This window comes from Choloepus didactylus, chromosome 1, assembly GCF_015220235.1.
Source record: "Choloepus didactylus isolate mChoDid1 chromosome 1, mChoDid1.pri, whole genome shotgun sequence".
NCBI classification, from domain to species: domain Eukaryota; kingdom Metazoa; phylum Chordata; class Mammalia; order Pilosa; family Megalonychidae; genus Choloepus; species Choloepus didactylus.
Window position 1 is genome coordinate 7,098,969 of NC_051307.1, and position 25,452 is coordinate 7,124,420.

At 42.0% G+C, this 25,452-nt stretch overlaps 1 protein-coding gene across 2 annotated transcripts in view; it reads left to right on the forward strand.

The window, feature by feature from the left end:
• DSCAM (DS cell adhesion molecule) overlaps positions 1-25,452 on the forward strand; it is an 834,563-nt gene that overhangs the window by 698,056 nt on the left and 111,055 nt on the right. For both annotated transcript variants that reach the window (XM_037831465.1, XM_037831467.1), the window contains exons 17-18: positions 20,180-20,420; positions 21,948-22,094. In XM_037831465.1, the coding sequence (XP_037687393.1) occupies positions 20,180-20,420; positions 21,948-22,094 (388 nt within the window). The remainder of the gene's footprint in view (positions 1-20,179; positions 20,421-21,947; positions 22,095-25,452) is intronic.

Below are 25,452 nucleotides of genomic sequence, written 5' to 3' on the forward strand. Positions count from 1 at the left end.
CTGCCAACTGCCTGCGTCCTTGAGAAAGCCCCTTAGTTTCCTGAATTCAGACTTGCTGCTAGTTAGCTTAGCCTCTGTTGCCAGTGTTGGGAGAGCAAGCAAGCTTGAGCCTCAATGTAAAACAACTCTGTCACTAAGGATGTTGTTTAATCCGGCTGCTGTGCTTTCCATAGCAGCAGTGAGTTGACATATTCTGCCACAAGTTTGTTGCAAGCCAGCACCTGAAGCACCACTATTCCACTGATCTTGAAGTACCGTGGCACCCCCCAGTGAGCGAGACTGTCTTGGGGATGAGCAACCTTCTTATATATGCTCCTGGAGGAAGCTACGCTATGTCAGATTCCATTTGATCCTGAGTGTTGTTGTTGGGTCAAAACTTCTGTAAGTTGTACTCACTGTTTCAGTTCTGGCTCTCTTTCATTACATGTGTTTTTCCTACCTCTCTACTCATCTTTTTCCTGTGTTCTCACTAAGAGAAGAAGACAACAAACAATCACAGTGAAGTCTTCAAATCACAAATCTCTCGTAACATTTAGAAACCTAATCCCATGCACCATTTTTTTGTAGTTGTTTTATTTTTTTTTTTACTTCCAGTAATGGCTCTTTCATAAAATGACTAGCGTCTACTAAAAAAAAAAAAAAAAAATGTTTTGCAGGGCGGGGTGGGGGGGTAGGATTTTCATTGTTGGGGTGGATAAAACCTTTGATACTAACACCTGTTAATGCAGCAAGCTCCTTGGTGTCCGCTTTTTGCAACCCCAGCCCCTGAGCTGCTTTCCCCGTGGATAGCATGACAGGCCTGCTTAGCAGCACTGGCAGTGCAGGCCGTGGAGTGCGGGAAGGGGTAGCATTCGTCTTTGTGAGTACATCCACCACCTGCGAGCATCACACACACTGTATAATAAAAGACTCTCAGCAAGCCATAACCCCACACACATTCCGGCCACTCTACAAACGGAATGCTGACTCACTGTCTTGAATCAAAGACTGTGAAGTTCCACCCACCAGCCCCATATATTCTCTCGCATTTTGTCACTGTAAAAGTCCGGCATTACTGAGGCCTCTGAAGATTTTGGAGCAGGCATGCTGGAGGTGTCTGCCTGCAGAGCATCCAGCTTTAATAACTAAACTGAAATTTTTGAGGCTTTAAAAGGACTTTCTATAGAAAAGCAGCAGCAAGACTTAGTAATTACAGTTAAATTTTTTCTTTGTGCCAAAAGGATGAATGTTTTGTCCTCTCTTGAAAGGAAACCTTGCTCCCACTAGATTGCAAACAGATTGTAGCATGTTGTTCATGGAGCAGTGTAATTTATCTCGGGGTAGCAGGCTGTTCTGGCAGGGCCCTCAGAAGGCAGGCAGGTCTGTTGGTGTTCAAACTGACACTGAGATAAGGTCTGCCCGTTGAGTGGTTTATCATTTGTTGGCACGTTTGTGTAATGAACTGGTTCAAACAAATCGTAGGCTGTCGCACATGGTCTGAAGTATGTGCAAAGTACAATATGCAGCAAAAAATGCGTCTTCATATGCTGGAATAAGAGTTCAAGATAAACAGTCTGTGTGAGGAGACTAAAGAGAAAAGAGGAAGAAAGAAGAGGGTAAGGAGAGAGGGAGAAAAAGTAGCATTGGCCCAAAGGAGGAAGCCCCACCCGGATCAGCCAGCCACGACGGGACATCTGCAGTAGCGTGAAGGTTGAGACAGGAACTCGGTCATGTCACCGGGCAGCTTGGGGATCATATTAAAGCATTGCTTTCCCAAGAGAGAACCACACATGAGATATAGGAGAGAACAGCTCTAGGATGTTGGTGGGAAAACAGCCATTTCAGACACTAGAACTTCTTAAAGCCAAGGGACCACGTAGCAGCCTCTCCATAACGTCAGAGATAGGTGTTGATTATGTTTAATTTTCACTGTACAAACAACACTGCAACAGAAGTGTCCCATGGCCAACTGAAACAGACCAAACTCCGGAGGACACTCAAGGTTGTTCCACATGAGGCTGGAACACCCCCTTTCAAGTTTACCACCGTCCACTCTCCCCATCAATCCTACTCATTGAAGGCTTTAGGCACATTGTGAACCCCTAAAGTGGTATTCATTGTTTCAATCTCTGTGTTTCCCATTTTGCTCTTGAAGATATCTCAGTCAGGGTCCCATCACATGGTTTCTGCAGTCCCAGTCCTTTTGGTGTGTGTCCCCCCTGCTGCTCTCTGAGCTTCTTAGGGCAGAAAGTATCTTATTCATCTTTGCTCCTGAGTGGCTGGTGCATGTTGGACAAATGAATGAATGAATGAATGAATAAGTGAGTGAGTGCATCTGCGAGTTGGGAATGATGAGACCTACAGTGCAAGGGTTCCTTATCTAAAAAGCCTCTGAAGCATGACATTTTTAGAGACAGCCACTCAGAAGACATCCAGCCAGTAGGATCTCCAGATTGTGCTCTATAATATGGTGAGGATCTAATTCAAAATACAGGAAAATACCCCAGCACAAAAGATGGTGGACACGCAAAGGCATGATCTGCAGTGACCAGTGTGCAATACAGACCCAGCACTTTACAAACGGGTGTCTACTGTATTTTGTTGAAAGAATAGTAATGGTCCATCACTTCAAATTTAAGCCCACAGGAAGATGTCCAAAGACCAGTAAAATATTTAGTATTCTATGTTATACAAGATGAAGGCTCACAAAGAGCTGTTAAATACCTTTACATATGTTGAGGGAAATAAAAATGCCCAGCAGGGCCTTAGCAGATTCTTTAAAGAGAATGTAAATGGTTCTAAATGAAATAAAATAAATAATGCTAATGTTGGATTTTCTAGCTCATACACCACACCTCTTGAAAAGCAAAAGGATTTGCATAGGCAAACACAATTTATTGCATGGTGTTGCTGATAATTGCTAGGATTTTTCAAAATCAGAAAGAACATTTAAAGCTATCAATAATTGCCGATATGTATTTGATAAAAGTGTCTGGAAATCGTGAAACAAAAGAATTTTTTGGCTTTCAGAAAATTCTGATTATAGTCTGTCTCCTAAGTGCTGAAAATGCTGATGGAACAGGTCTCTTTTAGCGGTACCTGCCTCCTTCTCTTCCGGTCAGCCTCAGAATCAGATGATTCCCGTTTTATGCAAATTACTACGGACACATTGATTGCTGGCTATTTGTATACGTATTTCACTGCCACAGGCTCTATCTTACTTTCTCAGGCAAGTACCATACAGTGGGTTGGCTTAGTCAACAAGATTTTATTGGCTTGTGGTTTTAGAGGCCAAAAGGCCAAAATCAAGAAGCCCCAAGACCAGACTTCGTCTCAGAGCCTGTTGCCTTCTGGTGCTGAGTCCTTGATTCGCATCTCTGCTCCCGTCACTTGTGAGCTCAGTTTTCTCCTCCTGTGCTTTCTCTGACTTCTGGCTTCTACCATTTGTAGTTTCTATTGCCTGGCTGCATCTGAACTTCCTCTCTTTCTAAGACCTCCAGTCACACATATTAAGACCCACCCTGATTTAATTTGGCCTCACCCTAGCTAATAATAACATCTTCAGACTGTCCCGTTTACAAGTGGGTTCACACTCACAGGAATGCAAATTAAGATTTGAAGGTATCTTTGTGGGGTGCATGATTCAATCCCCAACAGGTGCTCTTAAATAAACCTGACAGTATTTGGAATATTTAGTTATTACAGATACCTCAAAATATTTATCCAGAGAACGCAGTTTAAAGCAGAGTTGGACAAATGATGTATTTCCTATTGCTGCAAGTGCTTTTTTTTTTTCGTTCTTTAAATGAGAAATCTTTTTAGAACCTTAGGCTGTCTTGAAAATATGAAATCTTCAATTGTTTAAAAAATTGTAGTGCCAAGAACAATTGTCAATCCGATGACTCACGATAAAAATCCTGAGAATGATTTTACCACTTTCCTGCCCCACAGTATCTTACCGTCTGGCCAAGAGTTTTATTTAGAATGAGCAATGTTACAGAAGAGATTTATGATTTCCATAAAATATTAAACTTGAGTTCTTAGAGATTTAATGTAATCTGAAGGGTACTTTTAACCAGAATACCACATCTCCACAATCCCTAATAATTCCAGCAAATTGAGGCATCATTACAACCTATTATATGTTGCAGAGATAGGCTCTTACAGTGGGAAAATGGCTTGGTCTCACATTGAAAAACAAAACTGTCCTATTGCCAGCGACCTTCGCAGTAATAGTTTAAAGAACTGCAGGCTCCGTTTCACTTCCACATTTAAATCCCTCTCTCTCCAGGAAGCAGCGTGGCTTGCTGGACAAGGTAACCTGAGAAGCACCTTCTAGCATGGTGTTTGCCAGCCACGGTTCCTGAGAAGCTGTCTTTCTGGGCATTTACACTCTGCCAGCCATTGTGCTAAAAGCTTGCTTGCATGATCTCATATGAACTATGAGCTGGGTGCAGTCGTCACCCCAGTTTTGTGCAGAGGGACCTCCTAAGGCTCAGAGGGACTTGCCCAAATCCACGTGCTCATAACCAGCGGCCTGAGAGCTCCCACCCTGCTGTCTGACTCTGCCGCTAGGTTTCTGAGCAATCTAGAAACTAATGTATGTGAAGTGCCTCATGATTAGTAAGGTTCAAAAAATACTAGTTCCCTTTATGATAACTTCCCCCCATGTGATAAATTTTACTCAACCCCACTAAAGTTAGAAAAGATACACAGAATTTACATTTTTACCTGTTACCATTTTGTTTCAAAAGTGTAAACTTCATCTTAGAGCAGCTCAAGTAAGTCAAAATCCTTTTTCCTGTGTCAATTGCAATTCAAAAGGGTTGCCTTGAAATAAATTTTACTTAATTTTTTAACACTCACTTTAATCCTTAGGACATGAAAAATTACAGTTTACGTTTTCTTTTATGAATGAATCCATCTGTTCTAGAGTTGGTTTTATAGCAGTTTTATTAAAAATCCTGTCGACCAACATATCTTTAAAATATTTAAGGAACTGTCAGTCCTTCCCATTAATTAATGAGTCTAAACTTTTCTCCCTAAAACAAGAAAAGAAAAAACCAAAATGATTTCAAAGTCTCTTTGTCATCTACATGTAGAAAAGGACTGTTCTTTTCTCTCAACTTCTTACAGTTGGTTAGACTGCAGCTCTTTAACGCTAGAGAACATATCTCATTCATTCACTGTAGCCCCAGTAAGAGCACCACAAATATTTTTGAATAAATGCACAAACCACTTCCCATTGTTCACTGTTTTGTTAAAAGATTCATATCAAGAGGTGGTAACTTTTCCTTCAAAAATTTAAGGTACCAAGGCCATCTGTAGGTATCAGGCTGGCAAGCCTTTTAGATGGTTTCTTCTGAAAATTGTGCATTGAACCCACATGAGTCTGGCACAGTACAGACATCTTGGGGTAGACATTTTCATTTTTCCACCCTGTGACTGTTGGGGTATAAACTATTGAGTTACAATAAGTTGGGAGGCAAAGATTATATGTTTACCTTGATTTAGAGAAAATATTTTCAGAAACACAAATAAGCATAATGAGCTTATTATAAAAGCCATAAGGTTACAACTAAAGGAGCATTTTGGACATTTGTTGATGGATAGCCATAGGTCTTTGTTTATTTAATACATCAAAGTCATTTTACAAGGGGATTAGGTTCTAAAGTTGGGACATTAAGGCAAAAATTTCTTATGGCTACAGTAATATTGAAACTTAAATTTTCTATTAAGTGCATTATGCATGATTTTAGCTCTAAAATCTTAGAGTAACATAAATGTATGAATATGTAAAATGTACAGTGAAGAATTAAGATTATATGCAAAATATGACAGTATTTCATTATATTATTCATAAAATAGGACTAGCATAAATTAAATGCATCTATATAAGTAAGTTGGTTGTGATAATACTTTGATATTGTGTAAAAGTCCCTGATTAGACTTCAGGAGAATCAGACACTACTCCCATCTGTACACCTGTGATGGTTTGAAGGTCATGTTCTTAAAGCTAATCCATTCCTGTGGGTGTGGACAATACAAAAACAAATAAATAATAAAATAAAATAAATTTAAAAGTTTAAAAAGTACAAAAAAGGGGGATCTTTTTGTGAGTAGGATCTTAACTTAAGTAGAGATACGACCCATGTCATTCAGGGTGGGTCTTATTCTTACTGCAGTCCTTTATAAGAGGATGAAAGACAAAGGAAGATAAAGGAAAAAGGCCCTAGAGAAGCTCAGAGAAGGTAAGAGAGATGGAAGCTACAAGACAGAAGCACACAGAAGCTCACAAAGAAAGCCACAGATGGAGCAGCTAGAAGCTGAAAGCAAGGAAACCTGGGAGAGAAGGACCAGCAGATGCCACCATGTGCCTTCCCACATGACAGAGGAGCCCTGGATGCCAGCAGCCTTTCTTCAGGAAGAAGGTGTCATCCTGCTGATGCCTTGATTTGGACATTTTCACAGCCTCGGTACTGTAAACTTGCAAGCTAATAAATCTGCACTATAAAAGCCAGCCCATTTCTGGTATATTGCATTTTGGCAATTTTAGCAAACTAAAGCAACAACTAATAAAAATAACTTTGACCAAGTTACTTTACTTATTACTGTCTCAGTTTGCCTGAGCTGCTAAGACAAATACCACAGAACTGGTTGGCTTAAACAACAGGCACGTATTAGCTCACAGTTTGGAGACTAGAAGTCCAAATCAAGGTACGGACAGGCCCTACCTTCTCTCTGAACTCTGTAGCATTCTGGGGGTGCCTTGCTGGCAACGGATCTCTGTCTCTGACGCATGGCCATCTGTCTATGTAGTCTCCTCCCTGGCTTTCCCCTTCTGTGTCCAATTTCCTCTGTTTATAACGACTTCAACCCTATTGGATTAAGGACCCCCCTCCCCCCCATTCAGCTTGGAAACACCTGGGTCCTATTTATAAACGGGTTCACACCTACAGAACCAGAGGTTGGAACCTGAACATGCCTTCAGTGGGAGAAATGATTCAGTTCCCACAGTAGCTGCTGAAACTTGAACCCTTCTCTGTTAATTCCAAGTTGAGTGTCCCCTTTGTTATAACACAGATACACAAATAATTAATGGCATACCTTCATCCCTACTCCTCCCACAGCAGAGACATGATAATCACAGAGAATGATGGCTATTAGCATCCTCTGGACAATGTAAGGTGGTCCTTGAACAAGAACCCTGATTTTGACCTATCTGGCTGCTGGACCCCTCTGATGGCTTTAGACAGCACAATCCTTTCTAATAACAGATACTTCTCAGTAAATGTAGATAGTATGAAATTTGCCTAACAAAAAAATAAAAGTTTTATTTTAAATAACCTAAACATGGATACATAGTAATTTAAGAGAATTATTCAACATACTGTCTCACATATGGTTTCACAAGTTCTCTTAAAATACTGAGTCAACTTTTTGCAGAGAACAAACTGGAAGACAAATTGAGGTGAATATAGCATTGGGCATTTTTAATGAGTGGCATCCTTCAGATGAGTGAGTGAGTGAATGCATGTATGCTATTCACTGTGTTTGTCTTAGCAGCCATTTAGCCATCTTGCTGATTGTATTCCCCATCTTATCAGAAAAGTCAAATGAGGTAGATAATTTAGTGCACTGGGCAAAGATGTTAGAATGAAAAATCAAAGAAAGAAAGGAGATGTATGTCCAATCAAGGATTACGTACTCATCAAATGATAGCTGCTATGTCATGGCATGTCTCCTACAGCCAGAGTGGAAACATGAAATTACTTTCATCGTTTAACACTGGGCAGGACAAAGTTCTTCAGGATCCTTGGAAGGAAGATACTCAGTCAGGATACCATGAATCAACTGTCCTAGGAGACTTTTCTGCTTCTAATATTTGCAAACTGTCCATGCCCATGATAATATGGGCAGAGCAGGAAAACACAACGTGTATTTTAAAATTCATTTAACGAATACAGATAAATTTAACTTAAAAACATGCACTAAGTGTTAGATCCCAGAAGAAGAAACTAACATGTAAAAGGAGCTTTTAACTTAACACTAAGAATTAGCCAACTAACTCTATTTCAAGGTAACTTTCTGTAATTTTTTTTTAAGGCAAAATTCTCCATATTAAAATTTTTGAAAACTAATTTTAAATTCTTTCCGTTTCTGTGATTGGTTCCTCCCTTTAGTACAGTCTTTTGAAATTTTTAAGTTGAGACTGAAAATGAAAGTTCTTTCTGTTTTGAGTAATCACAGAAATATAGGGGTTAAAATAATTTTACCATTTTGAGGTTTATTACCATTCTTGCCTTCCCTACCAGTTTTCATCTAAGGTTGGAAATCTGTCCTGTGTTTATATAAAGAGCCGAAGAATTCATGTAGCGCATCCTTCTTGGCTTCTAGAAGCAAGACTTCCAGGGTGGGAAAGTATGTTGGGGGCGGGGAGGGGAGGTGCATATTATCTCCCCATGCACCTATAGCGTCTGTGGCTCTCTTGGCTTTTGGTTTTGGACATGTATCCGGTGCATCCCCCATTCCTGAGCCAAAGTGCTCCTTGGGTTCCATCCAGTCGTCCGAACGCTTCTAGCTGTGTTCCTGGCAGGGCCGGCCGAGCCCCCATTGGGCACTTCTTCACTGCTATTTCCACATATCCCATGTTAATGCCTAAAGTTCCTTTAATAGAGGCTAACAGATATAGATAAGAGCCAAAAGCTCTTCAAGGAATATGCCATCCTACTCACACTCCAATAGTAAGGTGAAGACGGCAGATATTGAAATTCATGTCCAAAGACCCAGTGTTAATGCAGATATGGCTTGTCCTGTTTGGGTAGAGCACAAGTCATCCAAACAAGGACACACACAGGAATCAAAGCTCTCATCACCTCTGCCTTTCTCCAGCTCTCCTCGCTTGGTGGTGCCTCTCTTCCTCCATCCCTCACCTCATCCCACCCCAACCAAACTCCAACACCTGGACCACCCAGCGAGCTCTACCTGCACGTGGGTTCAGTCCATACCCTGCCCCTCAGCTGTCGGCACACTGTTTCTGTTGAAGGCTAGACAGAAAATGTTTTAACTTTTGCAGACCATATAGTCTCTGTCTTAACTACTCAATTCTGCCATTTTGGTACAAAAGCAGCCATAGTCAATATCTAAAAGAAGGAGTGTAGCTGTGCTCCAATAAAGCTTTATTTTGGGGCACTGACATTTGAATTTCCTATAATTTTCACGTATCACAAAATATTATTCCTTTTTTGCTTTTTTTTTCCAACTGGTAAAAAATGTAAACATAGAAAAAAAAAAAATTCTTTGCTCACAAGCCATGCAGACCAAGTGGTAGGCCGGATTTGGCCCAGGGGCCATAGTTTATCTTTTCTAGACTGAGACGATAAGCTCAGCCCAGTAGCTTAGGGGCGGGCTCCTGAGGTGCATCTACTCCCCAGCCCTTTGCTCTCCTCCCTCCTGCTGACACATCTGGGGGGGCCTCCGAGGCTGGGACCCAGTGGCTGTATGGGCTGATGGAGTGGAAGTCAGATCTGCCTTCTCTCCCTCACCTCCATCCTGTGGGCTGCCTCCCCAGACAGCTTGGCAGGCCTTGTTGGAGAGTGCTGGGAGGGATTCTCCCTCTGTCGGGGGCTTTCTTGCACAGCCTCTGGCATTAGGTCTTCTTCTCCCACAACTGGGCATTTTCTGGGACTAAGCCTTTGAAATCCTGCCTTGTGCACTTGCTTAACAGATCGGGGTCAGCAGCGTCCCCGGGAACAGGCTCTGCAGCCTTTCGCTGATCTCAGCCCCACCCTCCTTGGCCATCCTCCAATGTGTTGGCTAATGTGTTACCTTGGACACTTTATGGCCCTAAGACTGTAACTGTGTAACCAAATAAACTCCCTTTATAAAAGCCAATCCATTTCTGGTGCTTTGCATTCCAGCAGCATTAGCAAACTAGAACAGAGGGAGATTGCTTTGACTGCAGCAAGGAGCCATGTTCTTTCCAGCAAGGTGGTTCAGCAGGTCCAGCCAAGTCCCTGTTAGGTGGAACCAGTTTGCTCTTGTGTGGGGCAAATCTCCCAGGAACTCACAGGGCCCTGCAGGTCCTGCAGTTGCATTTGCATTCATCCCCTTTTGTTCTGCAAACCAAAGGACCAGTCAAATGGGTCCTTGGTTGACCTGAAAAATTGGGGAATGTGGAGTGTTGCTTGTTAACAAAATAGTCCATCCCTGAGCAAGGCCAATTCCCCATTGCCAGTGACAGTGTGGGATTTGAGCAGGCATCAGAATCACCCAGACCACTGGGCCCCACCCCCAGCATGTCTGATTCAAGAGGGGTGTGCGTGTGCAAGAACTCACATCTCTAACCACTGCCCAGGTGAGGCTGCTAATCCAGGGACCACTTGGAGAACCACTGCCTGCAGGCTCCTTAGTCTGTCCCATGAGCATTTCTCTGGCTTCATCTACACTCCTGCCATCTGGGACTCTCACCATCACCACAAAGACCTCCCTGGAGGGCCCCACTCCAAGCTCTTCCCTGTGGCTGGGGCATCCCTGTGCTCTTATCTGGAGGCCGCTGGGCATGCTGATCATCTTGCCTGTGACATGGTCCCTTTCTCAGCAAAGTCTGCTCACCCTTTGAGGCTCAGCCAAAGTGCCCCCTTCTCTAGAGACCCTTCTGCACCCAATCTGGGAAAGACACCTCTCCTGTTTCCCTTCCAGGTTACTTCAGCACAGCACACTTCACACTCTATTTTCACCACCGATTCACTTGCATTTTATACAGCGCGTTTTACACACCAGGCACCCAGTTAATGTTTGTCACATGGAAGGCATCCATTCACTGAACAAGCTTATTGAGCAATGGCTGTTTATGCTGAGGACCAGGAAAGGGGGTGCCAGAGGAGGTACACAAAGTTAAATGGGACAAGTCACCACCCCTGGAATACAAGGGAAATGAGGGCAGGTCACATTTTAAATGAATTTGGAGTTATCAAAAGGAAAATCTTCAATTCACTTTCCAGCTGAATTCCTCAACATGCCTGAGTTCTGCGGCCCAGGCTTTCACACTCGTGGTCAGCAGGTGAATTCTGTAGGCTGGAGAGAGACCCCAACAGAAGGGAGTGGGCCGGGGAACAGGACATGGCTGGGGGGGGTGGTATTCACTCACATGTGTGAATGCCTCGTGAGCATTTGCACGCTCCCTTGCTACTGTTTCTTTAAAGATCAATGAATCAGCCATGGGCACCTCACAGGCTGATTTGGATGGACACATAAAGCACAGTCACTTGCAGACTGTGCAAATAAATTGACATGGTGCTACTGTTGTCATGGAGATCAAAAGAGACCATTTCTTAAAGGAAGCGGGGGTGGGGGGGATTAGGAGTCTGGGGGAAGGGCATCAGGAAGGATGAAAGAAGGCTGTTTACAGACTGCAGGAGAAACAAAAATGCCAGTGCAGAAAAGGAGAGGGAGCTCTACAGATAGCAGATAAATGAGACAAATGAAATCAGGATGTGATGGGATCCAAAGGAGAAGGAGAGGAAGCGAAAATGCAAAAAAATAATCCCTATGTGAGAAATTTAACAGTGAGTGGGTAAGGCCCTCTCTGGGAGTTGTAGTAATTGCAAAGGGATTTGAGAAAAGGTGAACGCAGAATTATCAGTTATAAAGGCAGGCTATAAATAATGACATTTTCTTCTGTGGAAAGGGACTCAGATTGTCAAATTCTCGAATATGGAGTGGAAGGCTCCCTACCCACTTTATTTTTTTGTTTGTTTGTTTTGTTTTTTTTTCCCCTCATTTACATATTCCAAAGTCCTCTTTTACTTTGTATTTAGAGGACTGTTAGCCAGGGGAAATTTGCTGTAATTTTGCAGGTCTGGCTTCATCGATCCTTATTATAAAACATGCAGTCCAGTAGCTGGAATTAAGGAGGTGAACAGGTGAGCAAACTCCCTTTCTGGATTCCTTGTTTTAAGAGGACAAAAAAGAATGACATTGTTCAAATAAATTGACTCTTGGGAAGGTATTGTCTTCCCTGGTTGGGCCTGGGAAATGAAGCTGGACCCCTCCAACCCTCCCTCCGTCCCTCACCATCATTCATCACCCACCACGGCTGCGAGGAAGGCGGCCCCTGGCTTGAATGCCTGCCTCGGGCTGTTCCACTGAGCTCCCTGTTGTTGGTTTTCTGCTCTGGCCAGCCCAGGCCTTCCAGTCGATACTGGAACCATGGGTCTGGATCCAGGCATCTCTGTTGCCGTCTACACCCTTCTTTTAGCCCTTGATCCAGTAAGGTTATAAACCTACAAGACCATTCTCACCCATCACCTCTCATTTGCTCAAAATCATTCTCTTCTTGACCTCCAGGAACATTTTCTGAGCAAATGTGTGGAAGCCCTGGTTTGGAAGGGGGAAGGGGTTGGGTGGGATTACAGATGAGTTTGTAGGAAGGTATTTGCACTGTAGGAGCTTGCAGTCAAGTCTTTGGAAACCAGACATTTGATGAGGAATGGTGGCCACAAGAGGAGATGTAAGTGACCAGTTCTTGCTGAGTTGAGGGTGGATCAGTGCCAGTGGATACCATAGGAAGGCAGGTCTCCTAGGGGTACAGGCGACATAAGGAAGCTTCCCAGATGAATTGAAAATTGAACCGCCCCTAGGAGAATGAGTAGGGTTTGGTTGGTTGGAAAGGTGAAGATGGGCATTCTTTGATGGGGACTTAGATGACACGGGTGAACTAAGAGAGTTGGGGAGCCTGCTGCTTAGACAATCAGGGAGGAGCCCAGGTCAGCTAGGACACATCTTGGGGAATTAGGAGACACTAGAGCGGGATCCAGATGTCATAAGAGGGACTGCTGAGATTTGGGGGGAGAGGGGACATAGTCAAAGTTGTTTCTTAGGAAAATTGTCTTCTCCAATACTATACAACCCAGATTCAAAATAGGTTACAAGAGTCCTTCTCTCTCTTTTCTTCCAATCCCATCATTAACCTCATTCACTTAGTTCCATGAAAGCTAATAATGATGTTTGACCCATTTTGTCAGCTGGTCTTTGTTCTGGTTTGCTAATGCTGCTGTTATGCAAAATAGCAGAAATGGATTGGCTTTCATAAAGGGGGCTTATTTGGTTACAAATTTACAGTCTGAAGGCCATGAAAATGTCCAAATTTAGGCTTCAACATGAGTATACCTTCACCAAAGGAAGGCCAATGGCTTCTGGAAAACCTCTGTTAGCTGGGAAGGCACGTGGCTGGTGTCTGCTTGCTCCCAGGTTGCTTTTCAAAATGTCGTTCTCCAAAATGTCAGTGTCAGCTTTCAATGACCGTCTTCAAAATGTCTCTCTAAGCTGCAGTTGCTCTGAGGTCCTGTTTGTGAGCTTTTATAGGGCTCCAGTAAACTAATCAAGAACCACGCTGAATGGGCGGGACCACAACTTCATGGAAATAATCTAATCAAAGGTATTACCAACATTTGGGTGTGTCACATCTCCATGGAAACAGCCTAATCCAAAGATTCCAACCTAATCAACGCTAATATGTAGGCCCTCACAAGATTGCATTACAGAATATGACATTTGGGGGGACGTAATACATCCAAATCGGCACAGTCTTCAATGCTAATTAATTCTGTATTCTGAAACTGTCTCTCCATTAGGTCTTCTCTGAATGCACCAACCAACTGTTTCTCTGTACTCCAAGTAGACACATGATCAAGTAGAAATGTTTAAAACATCATCCAAAACTTTTAAAGTAAAGCGTATTACTTATAAACTGGTCTTCAGATTATACAATGCCCTCTGCCAGATAAATGGATGAATTCGGCTCCACTGATCCACAATCCCCCCCACCCCACGCCAGCTAGCTTGTTGTCCGTACAACTTGATATGAAGGTCCAGGGTCACTTTCAAAAAACTTTGTAACTTGCACCATTAAGACCTTGCCCTTCATGTACAAAATCCCTGCATTTAGGGATATTTCTAAGAGATCTTCTATTTGATATGCCTTCAAGGATTTCTTTAATTTAAACACATCTGAAATTCAAATCTGACTATCCAGTCTGCAAATTAATAATAGTTTAAACTTTGCCTGATACAGTTAGAATTTTTGTTTGCTTTTACACATGAAAAATCTTTCTCTTGATGTGATGTATTCAATTTTTTTAGATTGAAAATATTTTGTTTAATACAACTTTACAACCCTGATGAACAAGCTTTGCAAAAAGGAGAAAAGTTATTCCAACTCTGTGACATCATTCTCAATGTTATCTAAAATAGTAGACAAGACTAAATACAACTGCTAGACAGACCTGAATTAGAATTCCAACTCTATACTTACCTTGAGAAAGATATCTTTATCTCCTTGACCTTCAGTTTCTTCATCTGTAAAGAGAGATACTGAGACTTCTTGAGATTATCTTGAGGGCAAACAGGATAATATATATAAAGCATCTATTACTCTGACCAGAACAAAGATGATGGTAGTGACAATGATGATTGTGGTGACAGCGATGTTTGTGCTGAAGGTAGTGATGGAGGTGGTGATGGTGGTGATGGTAGTGGTGGTTATGGCAGTGATTTGTTGTTGGCAGAGATGGTAAAGGTGGTCGAAATGGAAGAGGTGGTGGTGGTGTTAGGTGATGTTGGGGGTGATGGCAATGGATGTGCTGGTGGTGGTGGTGGTGGCTGTGGTGGTGGTGGTGGTAACAGACAATAGTGGTGGCTCTGATGTGGTAGTGATGAAGGTGGTTTGTGGTGAGGATGGTGATGACAGTGGTGGAGAATGGAGGTCATGGTGGTGATGGTAAGAGATGGATGTGCTGATGGTGGTGATCATGCAGTGTGGGAGCTGAAGTGTTGAGTACTGATTGGTAGTGGTAGTCATTGTGTTGATGATGGCGGTGGCAGGGTATTGTTATTATTGAAATAAAAATATAAATACCCCAGAGGTGATTTTAGCACAATATCTTTTTATTTTTTATTATTTTTATTTTTATTTTTTTAAATCTTCATTTTATTGAGATATATTCACATACCATGCAGTCATACAAAACAAACCGTACATTCGATTGTTTACAGTACCATTACATAGTGGTACATTCATCACCTAAATCAATCCCTGACACCTTCATTAGCACACACACAAAAATAACAAGAATAATAATTAGAGTGAAAAAGAGCAATTGAAGTAAAAAAGAACACTGGGTACCTTTGTCTGTTTGTTTCCTTCCCCTGTTTTTCTACTCATCCATCCATAAACTAGACAAAGTGGAGTGTGGTCCTTTTGGCTTTCCCAATCCCATTGTCACCCCTCATAAGCTACATTTTTATACAATTGTCTTCGCGATTCATGGGTTCTGGGTTGTAGTTTGATAGTTTCAGGTATCCACCACCAGCTACCCCAATTCTTTAGAACCTAAAAAGGGTTGTCTAAAGTGTGCATAAGAGTGCCCACCAGAGTGACCTCTCAGCTCCTTTTGGAATCTCTCTGCTACTGAAGCTTATTTCGTGTCCTTTCACATCCCCCTTTTGGTCAAGAAGATGTTCTCCGTCCCACGATGCCGGGTCTACATTCCTCCCCGGGAGTCATATTCCACGTTGCCAGGGAGATTCACTCCCCTGGGTGTCTGAGCCCACGTAGGGGGGAGGGCAGTGATTTCACCTTTCAAGTTGGCTTAGCCAGAGAGAGAGGGCCATGTCTGAGCAACAAAGAGGCACTCGGGAGGAGGCTCTTAGGCACAACCTATAGGCAGGCCTAGCCTCTCCTTTGCAGCAACAGTCTTCCCAAGGGCAAGTCCTGTGGTAGAGGGCTCAACCCATCAAACCACCAGTCGCCTATGTCTGTGATCATGTTAGCAACCATGGAGGTGGGGCAGGCCAATACCCCTGCATTCTCCACAGGCTCCTCAAGGGGGCTCTACATATTTTTTTCCTTGTTTTTTTTAACTTTTTTTTTTTTAAATCAACTGTATGAAAAATAAAAAAATAAAATAAATAATTTTAAAAAAAGCATACAATAAAAGAACATTTCAAAGAGACCATAACAAGGGAGTAAGGAAAAGACAATTAACCTAAGATAACTACTTTACTTCCAACATGTTCCTATTCTACCCCAAGAAAGTAACCTAATATAGCAACATTTCTGTGAACTTGTTCCTACTATACCCATCAGAAATTAACAGACCATAGTCATTTCTGGGCATCCCCAGAACGTTAAAAACGTTAAAAACAGTTTTAATGAAATATAGTTAAGTTTATTGAGATATAAATAACATGCATTGTTTTAGGTTGACAAGTCAATGGTTTTAGGATGTTTACAAAGATATACAACCATTGCCCTAATCTAATTTTAGAACATTGTCATCACTCCACAAAGAAACCTCATACCCATTAGCAGTCACTCCCATTCCCCCAACATTACCATTTTTAATAATTATTAAAGATGTTGCAGGCTTACAGAAAAATCATGCAGAAAATACAGACTTCCCATATACTGCCTCCCCTATTATTAGCACTTTGCCTTATTGTGGTAACTTTGTTACAATTGATAAAAGAATATTCTTATAATTTGTACAATTAACCATAGTCCGTGGTTTGCATTAGGGTTCATTGTGTTGTACAGTCAAATGGTTTGTGACTGTTTAAAAACCTCATGCTTTTGATGCCCCAAAGCTGTGGAATTAAAAATGTATATTCTCTTTATAAATAACATTGATCACTTCTTTCTCAGGCACAAAAATTTTTTCTGCATGATAACTATAGATTGTTTTAGAACCCTGAAAAGAAAAGATGTTAAAACACTACAACTTTCAAGTAATTCATAACTCATTCAACATATTCCTTTTAAGAATTAGAATATTAAGAGACATGGAGGAGAGCTCTCTTGTTTTTTCTTTATTACATAGTCCCTTAAATGACCATTCTGTATTGCACTCCTAAAGGAATGGTTAAAAAAAAAAAAAAAAAGAAAAAAATTTCTATCTTGTTAACAGCCAATTGAAACTTGACTGACATTTTTAAAAAGAACTGTTCATGTCTAGAAGTTTAGTCCAGGAAATAAAACTGAAAACAGAAAAACGGTATGTACAAATTGCCTCATACAGCATTTGTGTTAGGAAATAAATTAGAAGACAGCAATGTCCCCAACAATGGGAAAATGGTTAAATAAAATAAACCAACGATATGATGCAATCTTATTTTTAGGGACTGAAGTAAAAATGGGACTATGATCCTAATAGAATATAAAATGAAAAAATCAGACAGCAAACTGTACAGAGTATGAAGACAATTATGTGAAAATAAAACACTTTGCTTTGATAAAAAGACTGAAATGCATCAAAATGTGAATAGTGGTTGCATAGGAATGGTGACAGAATTCTTTTATCATAAAATAAAGTAAATTTTTTTCTACAAAAATATTTTTGCAGAAATAAGATTACCTTTATGTCCTTCTAGAAATAGCAGAACTAAAATTGTAGTCTTTCCAAGAAAAATATAAACAGTGTTCTATTTCTTTTCAACAAAATATTGAAACTGGAACAGAACAAAAATACCTATTCTGCTTATCACACTTAAGCCAGTTATAATGTGTTTTCATCCGTGGGGAGGAAGAAAATGGGAGATTTCTCTACGCTATCTGTGCAGCCCAATCACAGACGTCAGTCATCCCTCAAGCCCAAGGAACTGAGTATCAGCCAGCAGGCCCCTGGCTACTTGTACAGGGTTTTGTTAACCTAGGGGCTCTAAGTAAACATTTTCTTGTAGGCATTTGCTTCCTCTGCCTTTACTTTACCTGGTTACCCAGTTCCCGTATCATACTGTGATTCTGAGTTGATATCTCAGGGAGATGTGAAGTCTTACAGCAGACTGCTTGAACAATTAATTAGAATATTTTATTCTAACTTAAATCTAATTTTTTAAAATTATAAAATTATATTTGGATCACTGCATGTAACATTAGAAACCTATGTGAAATAGAAATATCTTCGTTTTACATTTGACTTATAGATGACTTTGCAGAGAAACATGACTTAGTAATTAAATGAAATAAGTGCAGCTCATTAGCTGCAGAAGGACAAATTCCACTCAACTGAATGGAAAAAAAAAATCTAAAACGTTTGGATTCTACTTTGAAACAAAATGAAAAACCATAGTTCATCAACACCAAAGGCAATATATCTGTGCTTATAATAAGAAAACTATGAGCTCTTAGCCGGGGTCTAACTCTGTGCCAATCTGACCAGGAAAATAAATTGTTTACAAGACTACTTCATTAGTACCATGTAAATGTGAAAATTCAGAGGGGTTCTTGAGAAAAGCAACTGGTATCTAAGAAAACCGTAAATGAAGAAATTTGCTTTAAAAAGAAATGTTGTTTTACTCCTCTCAGACCACACACACACACACACACACATATACATATACTTATATACGTGTCTGTGTGTGTATAACTCAAACTAACACCTAAAGACATTCCAAGGCATCCAGTCCCTCTGAGACATTAGGATATTAGGCAACCCATTGATATTTGATGAATTCCTTAGTGCTTCCTATTTGCTCAAAACCCTTTCATTAAGGTTTTGCCGGTTTGCAAGGACCCGCTCCACTTCACGGCCCCAGCCTGTCGGCTTCAGCTTTCTCAGTCCTGTGCATTAAGCACCCTGAGCTCTGGGAAGCTGGTTTGTTCTCTCCTGCGGGCCCCGCCCACCACTCCCTCCCCTCCAGGCCCCACCCACCACTCCCTCCCCTCCAGGCCCCACCCACCTCTTCCTTCCCTCCTGTGGGCCCCGCCCACCACTTCCTCCCCTCCAGGCCCCACCCACCACTTCCTCCCCTCCTGTGGGCCCCGCCCACCACTCCCTCCCCTCCTGCGGGCCCCGCCCACCACTTCCTCACCTCCAGGCCCCACCCACCACTTCCTCCCGTCCTGTGGGCCCCGCCCACCACTTCCTCCTCTCTAGGCCCCTGCACCCTGCCCTGCTCCCTATCCCACTGGGCTCTGCCTCTTCCGACTGCTCCACGCCACTGTCATCTCGCCCCGCTCTGGGTGCCTGCTGGCCTGCCCCTTCCAGTACCACACGTGCTGACACTTCATGGTTCTCCATACTGTAAGTGTTTATTTTCTCTCTCCACCTGGAGTGGAGGCACTTTTAGGGCAGAGAAAGCTTTTTATATCCCTGGGAGAACTAGATCCATGGTTTGTATTTAACACACACACACACACACACACACACACACACACACACACACACACACACACACACACACACACACACACACACACACACACACACACACACACACACACATATACATATACTAAAACTACACACTGCCCGAAGGTTCACAAAGAGAGCATTGCCTCCATGTAGTCATCACAGACTCGGAGAGGGTCTGGTTTCCTAAGGAAGTGAAACTTGTCTGCCGAGATCCTTCTGTCTTCCACCTGGCAGCCCCTTTTCTCATTACAGAGAGAAGCTAACTCAACCCCCTCTGTCCCCAGCAGAAATCGCCACACAATGATTCCAAAATGGCTCAGGGCTTAATGAAAAAGCTTAGACTTCCTGTCAGTAGTGGGCTGCCCTGTACGTCCCAGCTTTCAACTGGAAGAAAAAAATAAGCATTCTTGGATAGTCCACCAGAACGCCAGCTTCATAAGGGCAGGAGATTTGTTTTTTTTTTTTAAATTCAGTTCTGTTTGCCTGAGCCTAGAGCAATGCCTGGCACAGATTGTTGGGTGAGTAAGTGAAGAAGGTGAATGCACGATTGTGGGTGTATGTAGAGACATCAAAAACTCCATCTGTGCTTTGAAACTTCCCACCCGTTAGAGAAGTCAGCCATGGCTGATGGCAGAGGTGCTGAAAGCACAGATCTGGAGCCAGGCTGCCTGGGGGTCAGATGCCCCTCCTGCCACTCCGTTTGGCAAGTTGCTGCCCTGAACTGTAAACTGAGGGTGATAGTCAGACTATCTCATGGGGTTCTGGAGAGGATGGAACGCGTTAATACAGGTAAGAAAAGAGTGCATGGCAAACAGCAAGCCTTAGACAGGAGTTTGCTACAAATAATTTTATATCGCCTACTCCCATTATTATTATTATCAGAATTCTTGTTAGCGCCCCACTTTATTTTTGTTTTCCCAGCAAGTCTAAGGGGGTCAGGTGGGCGCTGCTTTCATTCCTTTCATACCTCAAGTATTCTTTAGTGTATTCTTTTCTTTCCTATTTAGGCTCCCAAGAAACATCTGCAAAATGGGATTATCCGTGGCTACCAAATAGGGTACCGAGAGTACAGCACTGGGGGCAACTTCCAGTTCAACATAATCAGTATTGACACCACTGGGGACAGTGAGATTTACACCCTGGACAACCTAAATAAGTTCACCCAGTATGGCCTAGTGGTGCAAGCCTGCAACCGGGCTGGAACAGGACCTTCTTCTCAGGAAATCATCACCACCACCCTCGAGGATGGTAGGTTCGGGTGGGCCAGATTGTAACTTGCTTTCCTCAAGGATTGTTTCCGGTCACCACTCTGGTTCTGCTGCCTTTGCCAAGTCCAGGGTGACAGGACCTGCAGGCACGGGGGCTTTTGTGGGAAAGCCTGCTCTATGAAATTGCAGGTCGCATTGGTTTGGTCCCATTCTTGACGGATCTCAGTTGCAAAGCCAGTATTCATTCCCTTTGCAGAATCTTCTTCATTCATTCCCTTTGCAGGATCTTCCTCATTCATTTCACGTACAAGAATTGGACATCTACAGTCTGACTAGAATGTAGAAATCTGATTTTCTAAGACTTTCTCCCAAATCAATGTCAAGGAATCTTTTTTTTTGTTTTCTTTTTATTGTTATTATTTTTTATGATTGCTTTATGTTTTCAAGCATTCCTGAAACCAAAGAAAACATGAATTATTAGACTTCCTCGAACAAATTCCACAGTGATTGAGTTCCCCCTAGTGACCAGACGGGATTAATTCACCCTTCTGCTCTGAACATACTAAAGAAAACCTGGCAGTACCTGGAAATAGAGAGGAATGGTGTCCAGAGGTACAGCCTTTAAGTACAGAGATAAGATACAGGATAAACTGCAGCAATTCGGAGTAGACTTTAAAGCAGAAAGTTTGCACTGTAATCACCTCTTGTGCAATCAGCCATCTGATCATATGTTTTAGAGGAGGCAAAATGACTTGCATTTATAATTTCTGATAATTTTTATAGGAAGAGAAGTCTTAGATAACTAGAAATCTGAAAATTGGAATTTTATTTTTATTTTCATGGTCTTTGCAAGTGTAGTTAAATGCACCTTTTTAAAACTTTTATTTATTTCTTTTTGACTTGGATGCTCATTTCTCACTAAGGTGCATGTTGCAATGTTTCCTACCGTCTCCTAGCCACAGTGTTTAAGGTTGGCATAAACTCAGTACTATAAATATTTCAAATCTTCTTCTGGCCTTTCTCTTAGTCCATAATCTCTCTTTCCTCTGGCAAATTATTACAGTATTGAAAGGAAGCACGATGGGGTGGAGTGGGGCAGGGAATAAGCTACAATTACATTTCTGCTTTTTAGAATTTTTCAATAGTTAGGTTTCTTGTTTATATACCAGATAGTGCTTAATAAAGGAAGAAGGATTATAATAACTAAATATAACTTAAAACAGTAATTAAAAAGTAACCCAGACAAGTCTCCATTCATGAGTCTTTTACTCACGTAAAACGTTTAGAAGTGCATTCATTTCCTTGAATTTGGGACAGTGTTCTTAGAAGTGAAGCAATCTAGTTGGAAAGAGAGACCATGGAAGTACTTTAGAACATGAGCATCAACTGACATTTCACTGCGTTATCATAACAAATATTTGTATAGGGAAGGGGCGCTCTTTCTTTTGTTCTGGGAATTGAGTGCAGTTTTTGGTTCTGCTCGCACGTTCAAATATTAAATATATTATCAATATTGCTTTGCTAATACCACCCATGGATATTACAGATTCTAATTATTTAATTTCAGTGCCCAGTTACCCCCCTGAAAATGTCCAAGCCATAGCAACATCACCAGAAAGCATATCCATATCCTGGTCCACACTTTCCAAAGAAGCCTTGAATGGAATTCTCCAGGGGTTCAGAGTCATTTACTGGGCCAATCTCATGGATGGAGGTAAGAGGGTTGCACCAGGGCTTGGAGTTTGCACCAGAGGATGCACAATGGAATGTACGGGCCCCCTCCTATATGGGGTTCAGGATATGGTGGACACTTCTTTATCTCTGAACATTATCCTCTTTTTCTCATGTTCTTCTGCTCTTCTTGGTTACCCAATATTTTAACAGGTGTATGCTAAGCTGCTGAAAACATAATATACCTTCACAAAGCAATTTGGGGCAGGGGAGAGGGGCATTGGGAAAGTGGGGCATGGGTGTGGTTTCGTAATTATGAGCACCCACCCGCCCATGGCAAGGCCGTGCACCTGCAGGCAGCTTGAACCCTGATCTGTAGCTACAGAGCTCTGCGTGATGGGGGATCCTAAAAGTCTGCATCTTCCTATTTCTGGAGTAGAACTCAGCAAGGAAGCTTCTAACATTCCTGTGATTTAACTATATAGGGGTTCAGGAGGCATGGCAAAAGGCCTTTGAAGGAATATTAATGTTCCCATGTGGAGCCAGGAACTCTAGAACTCTCCATTTGTGTCTCCTCCCCTCCTCCTCCTCCCCTCCTTCTCTTTCTCCTCCTCCTCTACCACCACCTTGTCTGCCACCTCCTTCTACCTCTCCTCCATCCTCCTCCTCTGCTCCTCCTTCTTCCTTCCCTTCTTTCACCTCCTCTTCCATCTTCTTTTCCTCTTATCCCCCCCCACCCCTTCTTTCTCTTCCTTGCTCTTCTTGTTGTTTCTTTCTTTTTGTCTTTTTCTTTCAAGTTGTAGAACAAATTCTTCTGTTTGTTTGGGCAAGCCTTTGAATAAGAACTTAGCTGCTGAGGCAGTGGTCAGAAGTTTCTTAGGGAGAATATCTCAGAATTTTTGCTTTCTGATTGTGAGTGTTTGCTGAGCCGGGCTGAGCCCCACTCTCGAGCACAATAGCTGCACCCCCGTGCTGCCAGCCGCTCACAGGAAAGGCCTGTCAACATCCACACACTGTCTCTAGCTGCTCCCCACCAGCATCCCACGCTGCTCTCCATTTCCTAGCTGCTTCGGCACCCCTGGCCTCCCCTTTCCTTTGGGGCTCCTTCAGCCCTTCTTCCTGGGTGTGGCCCCCTGGAGGGTGCTCACCTCTGACTTTGGGTAAACACCCACGCTGGACCCACAGCCTACCCAGGACTCTGCCAAGCAGGTCCTGGTGCCCACAGGTGAGCGCAACACACGGGGCGGCCAGAGTAAGTCCAACGTCAATTGCAGGAACTGCTGCACCTTGCATAGAATCAAGGCAGGAAGACACATTTACAAAATGCATGCAGTTGGCCAAGTGCAGACCAGCGCTCAAGCCTTAGCTCTATGTCTGTGGTGAGAGCTGCCAACGAGCAGACTGACGAGGCCACATTTCCCATGGCGCCTGGCACCTGGAGGTGCCATCTAAATAGTCGCACAATCATTCTCCCAACAGACGTTTACACTGAGGATAAGTGTCTGCCCCTACGGGCATTCTAGACCAGCAAGGGGGAGGATCTGCTGATACATGTCTACAAACATGAAATTAGATCCACAGCCCGATAACGTGCAGCCCCACAGAGGGACAGATCCAAGCAGACGATTCTAACAACTTCACACCCCCCTACCAAAAAAAAGAAGCTTTAAAAAAAACCCACAGACGTAGAGCATAGAGAAATGAAGGTTCAGAAAAGTAATTTATTGCATTGATAAAATACCATAGGGCATTGTTACATATACTTATTCTAGTTTCTGTCTCTCATCTTGAATAAGATGAAATTAAAGACTCTAGCACATCCACCTAAAGGCAGTATATAGTAGTTCCCTTTTATTGTACTTGTTGGAGTCCAGAGGTGATAATTTATCATTATCATCCATCTTTTTGCAAATCACTCACATTTGCTATTGCCTTTTAGCATCTGAATTCTAAAATGGATGTGGCTAATCTGGTTCAGCTGATTTTACAATTTTCAAAGCTTAAACGTGTGAATATTCAAAAACAAAATTCTTTAAGTAAAGAAGGCTTGGAAATGCACATAGTTCTTAAGGATGCTTTTGCTCAGAGCATTAAGATCAAAGTGAAGTAATCAGCATCTTATGTAGAAGTTCTACTTGCAAAAGACAAGAAGGAACCTCTCGGAAGCAAAAACTTTCTTATGAGCAGTCACTCCCCACTGGATGCTTTGGCTTTCAGGGGTCAGCGTGAGCAAGCTCCAGACTGTGACCTTGAGGTCCGCTGGAGGCATGTTTCACATGATGCTCACAGACAGTAAACATGTAGCTGGTGTGTAAAGAGCTATATACCCAGTGACCTTCGAGAAAACCTTACACACACACACACACACACACACACACACTTATCCAAGCAGGGAGAGACAGAAGTCATTACTACCACTCATGATTAGCAGTGGCCACAAATACTTTAAAACTGTATATAAGAAAGCATTTTATTACAATTAATGTCATCAGAGAAAGTAAAAATGGTTAAGATATTTGATGGGGCAGGTTAGATAAGCAATATTTTGGTGAAATCTCTGTGTAAATAATTTTCAAGTTAAATAATTTTCAAGACCTGACAAAAATATTTCATCTGAGATTGTTGGGAAAATTGTGCACTTTGAAAGGCCACATTCCCTCTGATTCTGAAGCCGGGTAAGATGTAGGTCCCAGACCTGATGTGTGGCCGTGTGGACTGGTTGGGGGTGTGCTTCCAGAGAGTTATTTCCAAAAACAGTTTTTCTGCCTTAAAACCCTTCAAGACTGAGGTGGGGCATGAATAAGAACAGAAAAGTATTTTGTTTTAAAACCTCTAAAAACCCTTTTTAATAGAAAACATGACTTCTAAATTCATTTTATGTGCTCGTTTCATTTCATTTTACTCATAACCTCAGTGAACACTATTCTCTAGTTCCTCTGTGTGTGTGTATATGTATGTATATGTATTTATAAAGCACAGAGGATATTTTGAGATATTGGGAACAAGTATAATGGAATATAAAAATATCTATTGTGATTCTGTTGGTGACAATGTCACAGATACTGCTAGTACTCTGATTTGTTTCCTGCATTTTCATGAATTAAGGAAATGCACATTTTCTCAGAAGTTAGTGAAAAAAAAGTTTCCCATCCATGTTCACAGACCCACTGAATTCTATTTATGGACTCTTGGGTCTGTAGATTCCAGGCTAAGAGCCTCTATGCTAGACGATGTGGGACACTTGCAGTGAATAAAACAACAGTCTCTAACATTAAAGAGTTCATATCCTAGTGTTTTATATATATATATGTAAAATATATTTTATAATATATATTTATATTATATTTATATATATAATATATATTATAATATATTATAATATATATATATATTTTAAACCC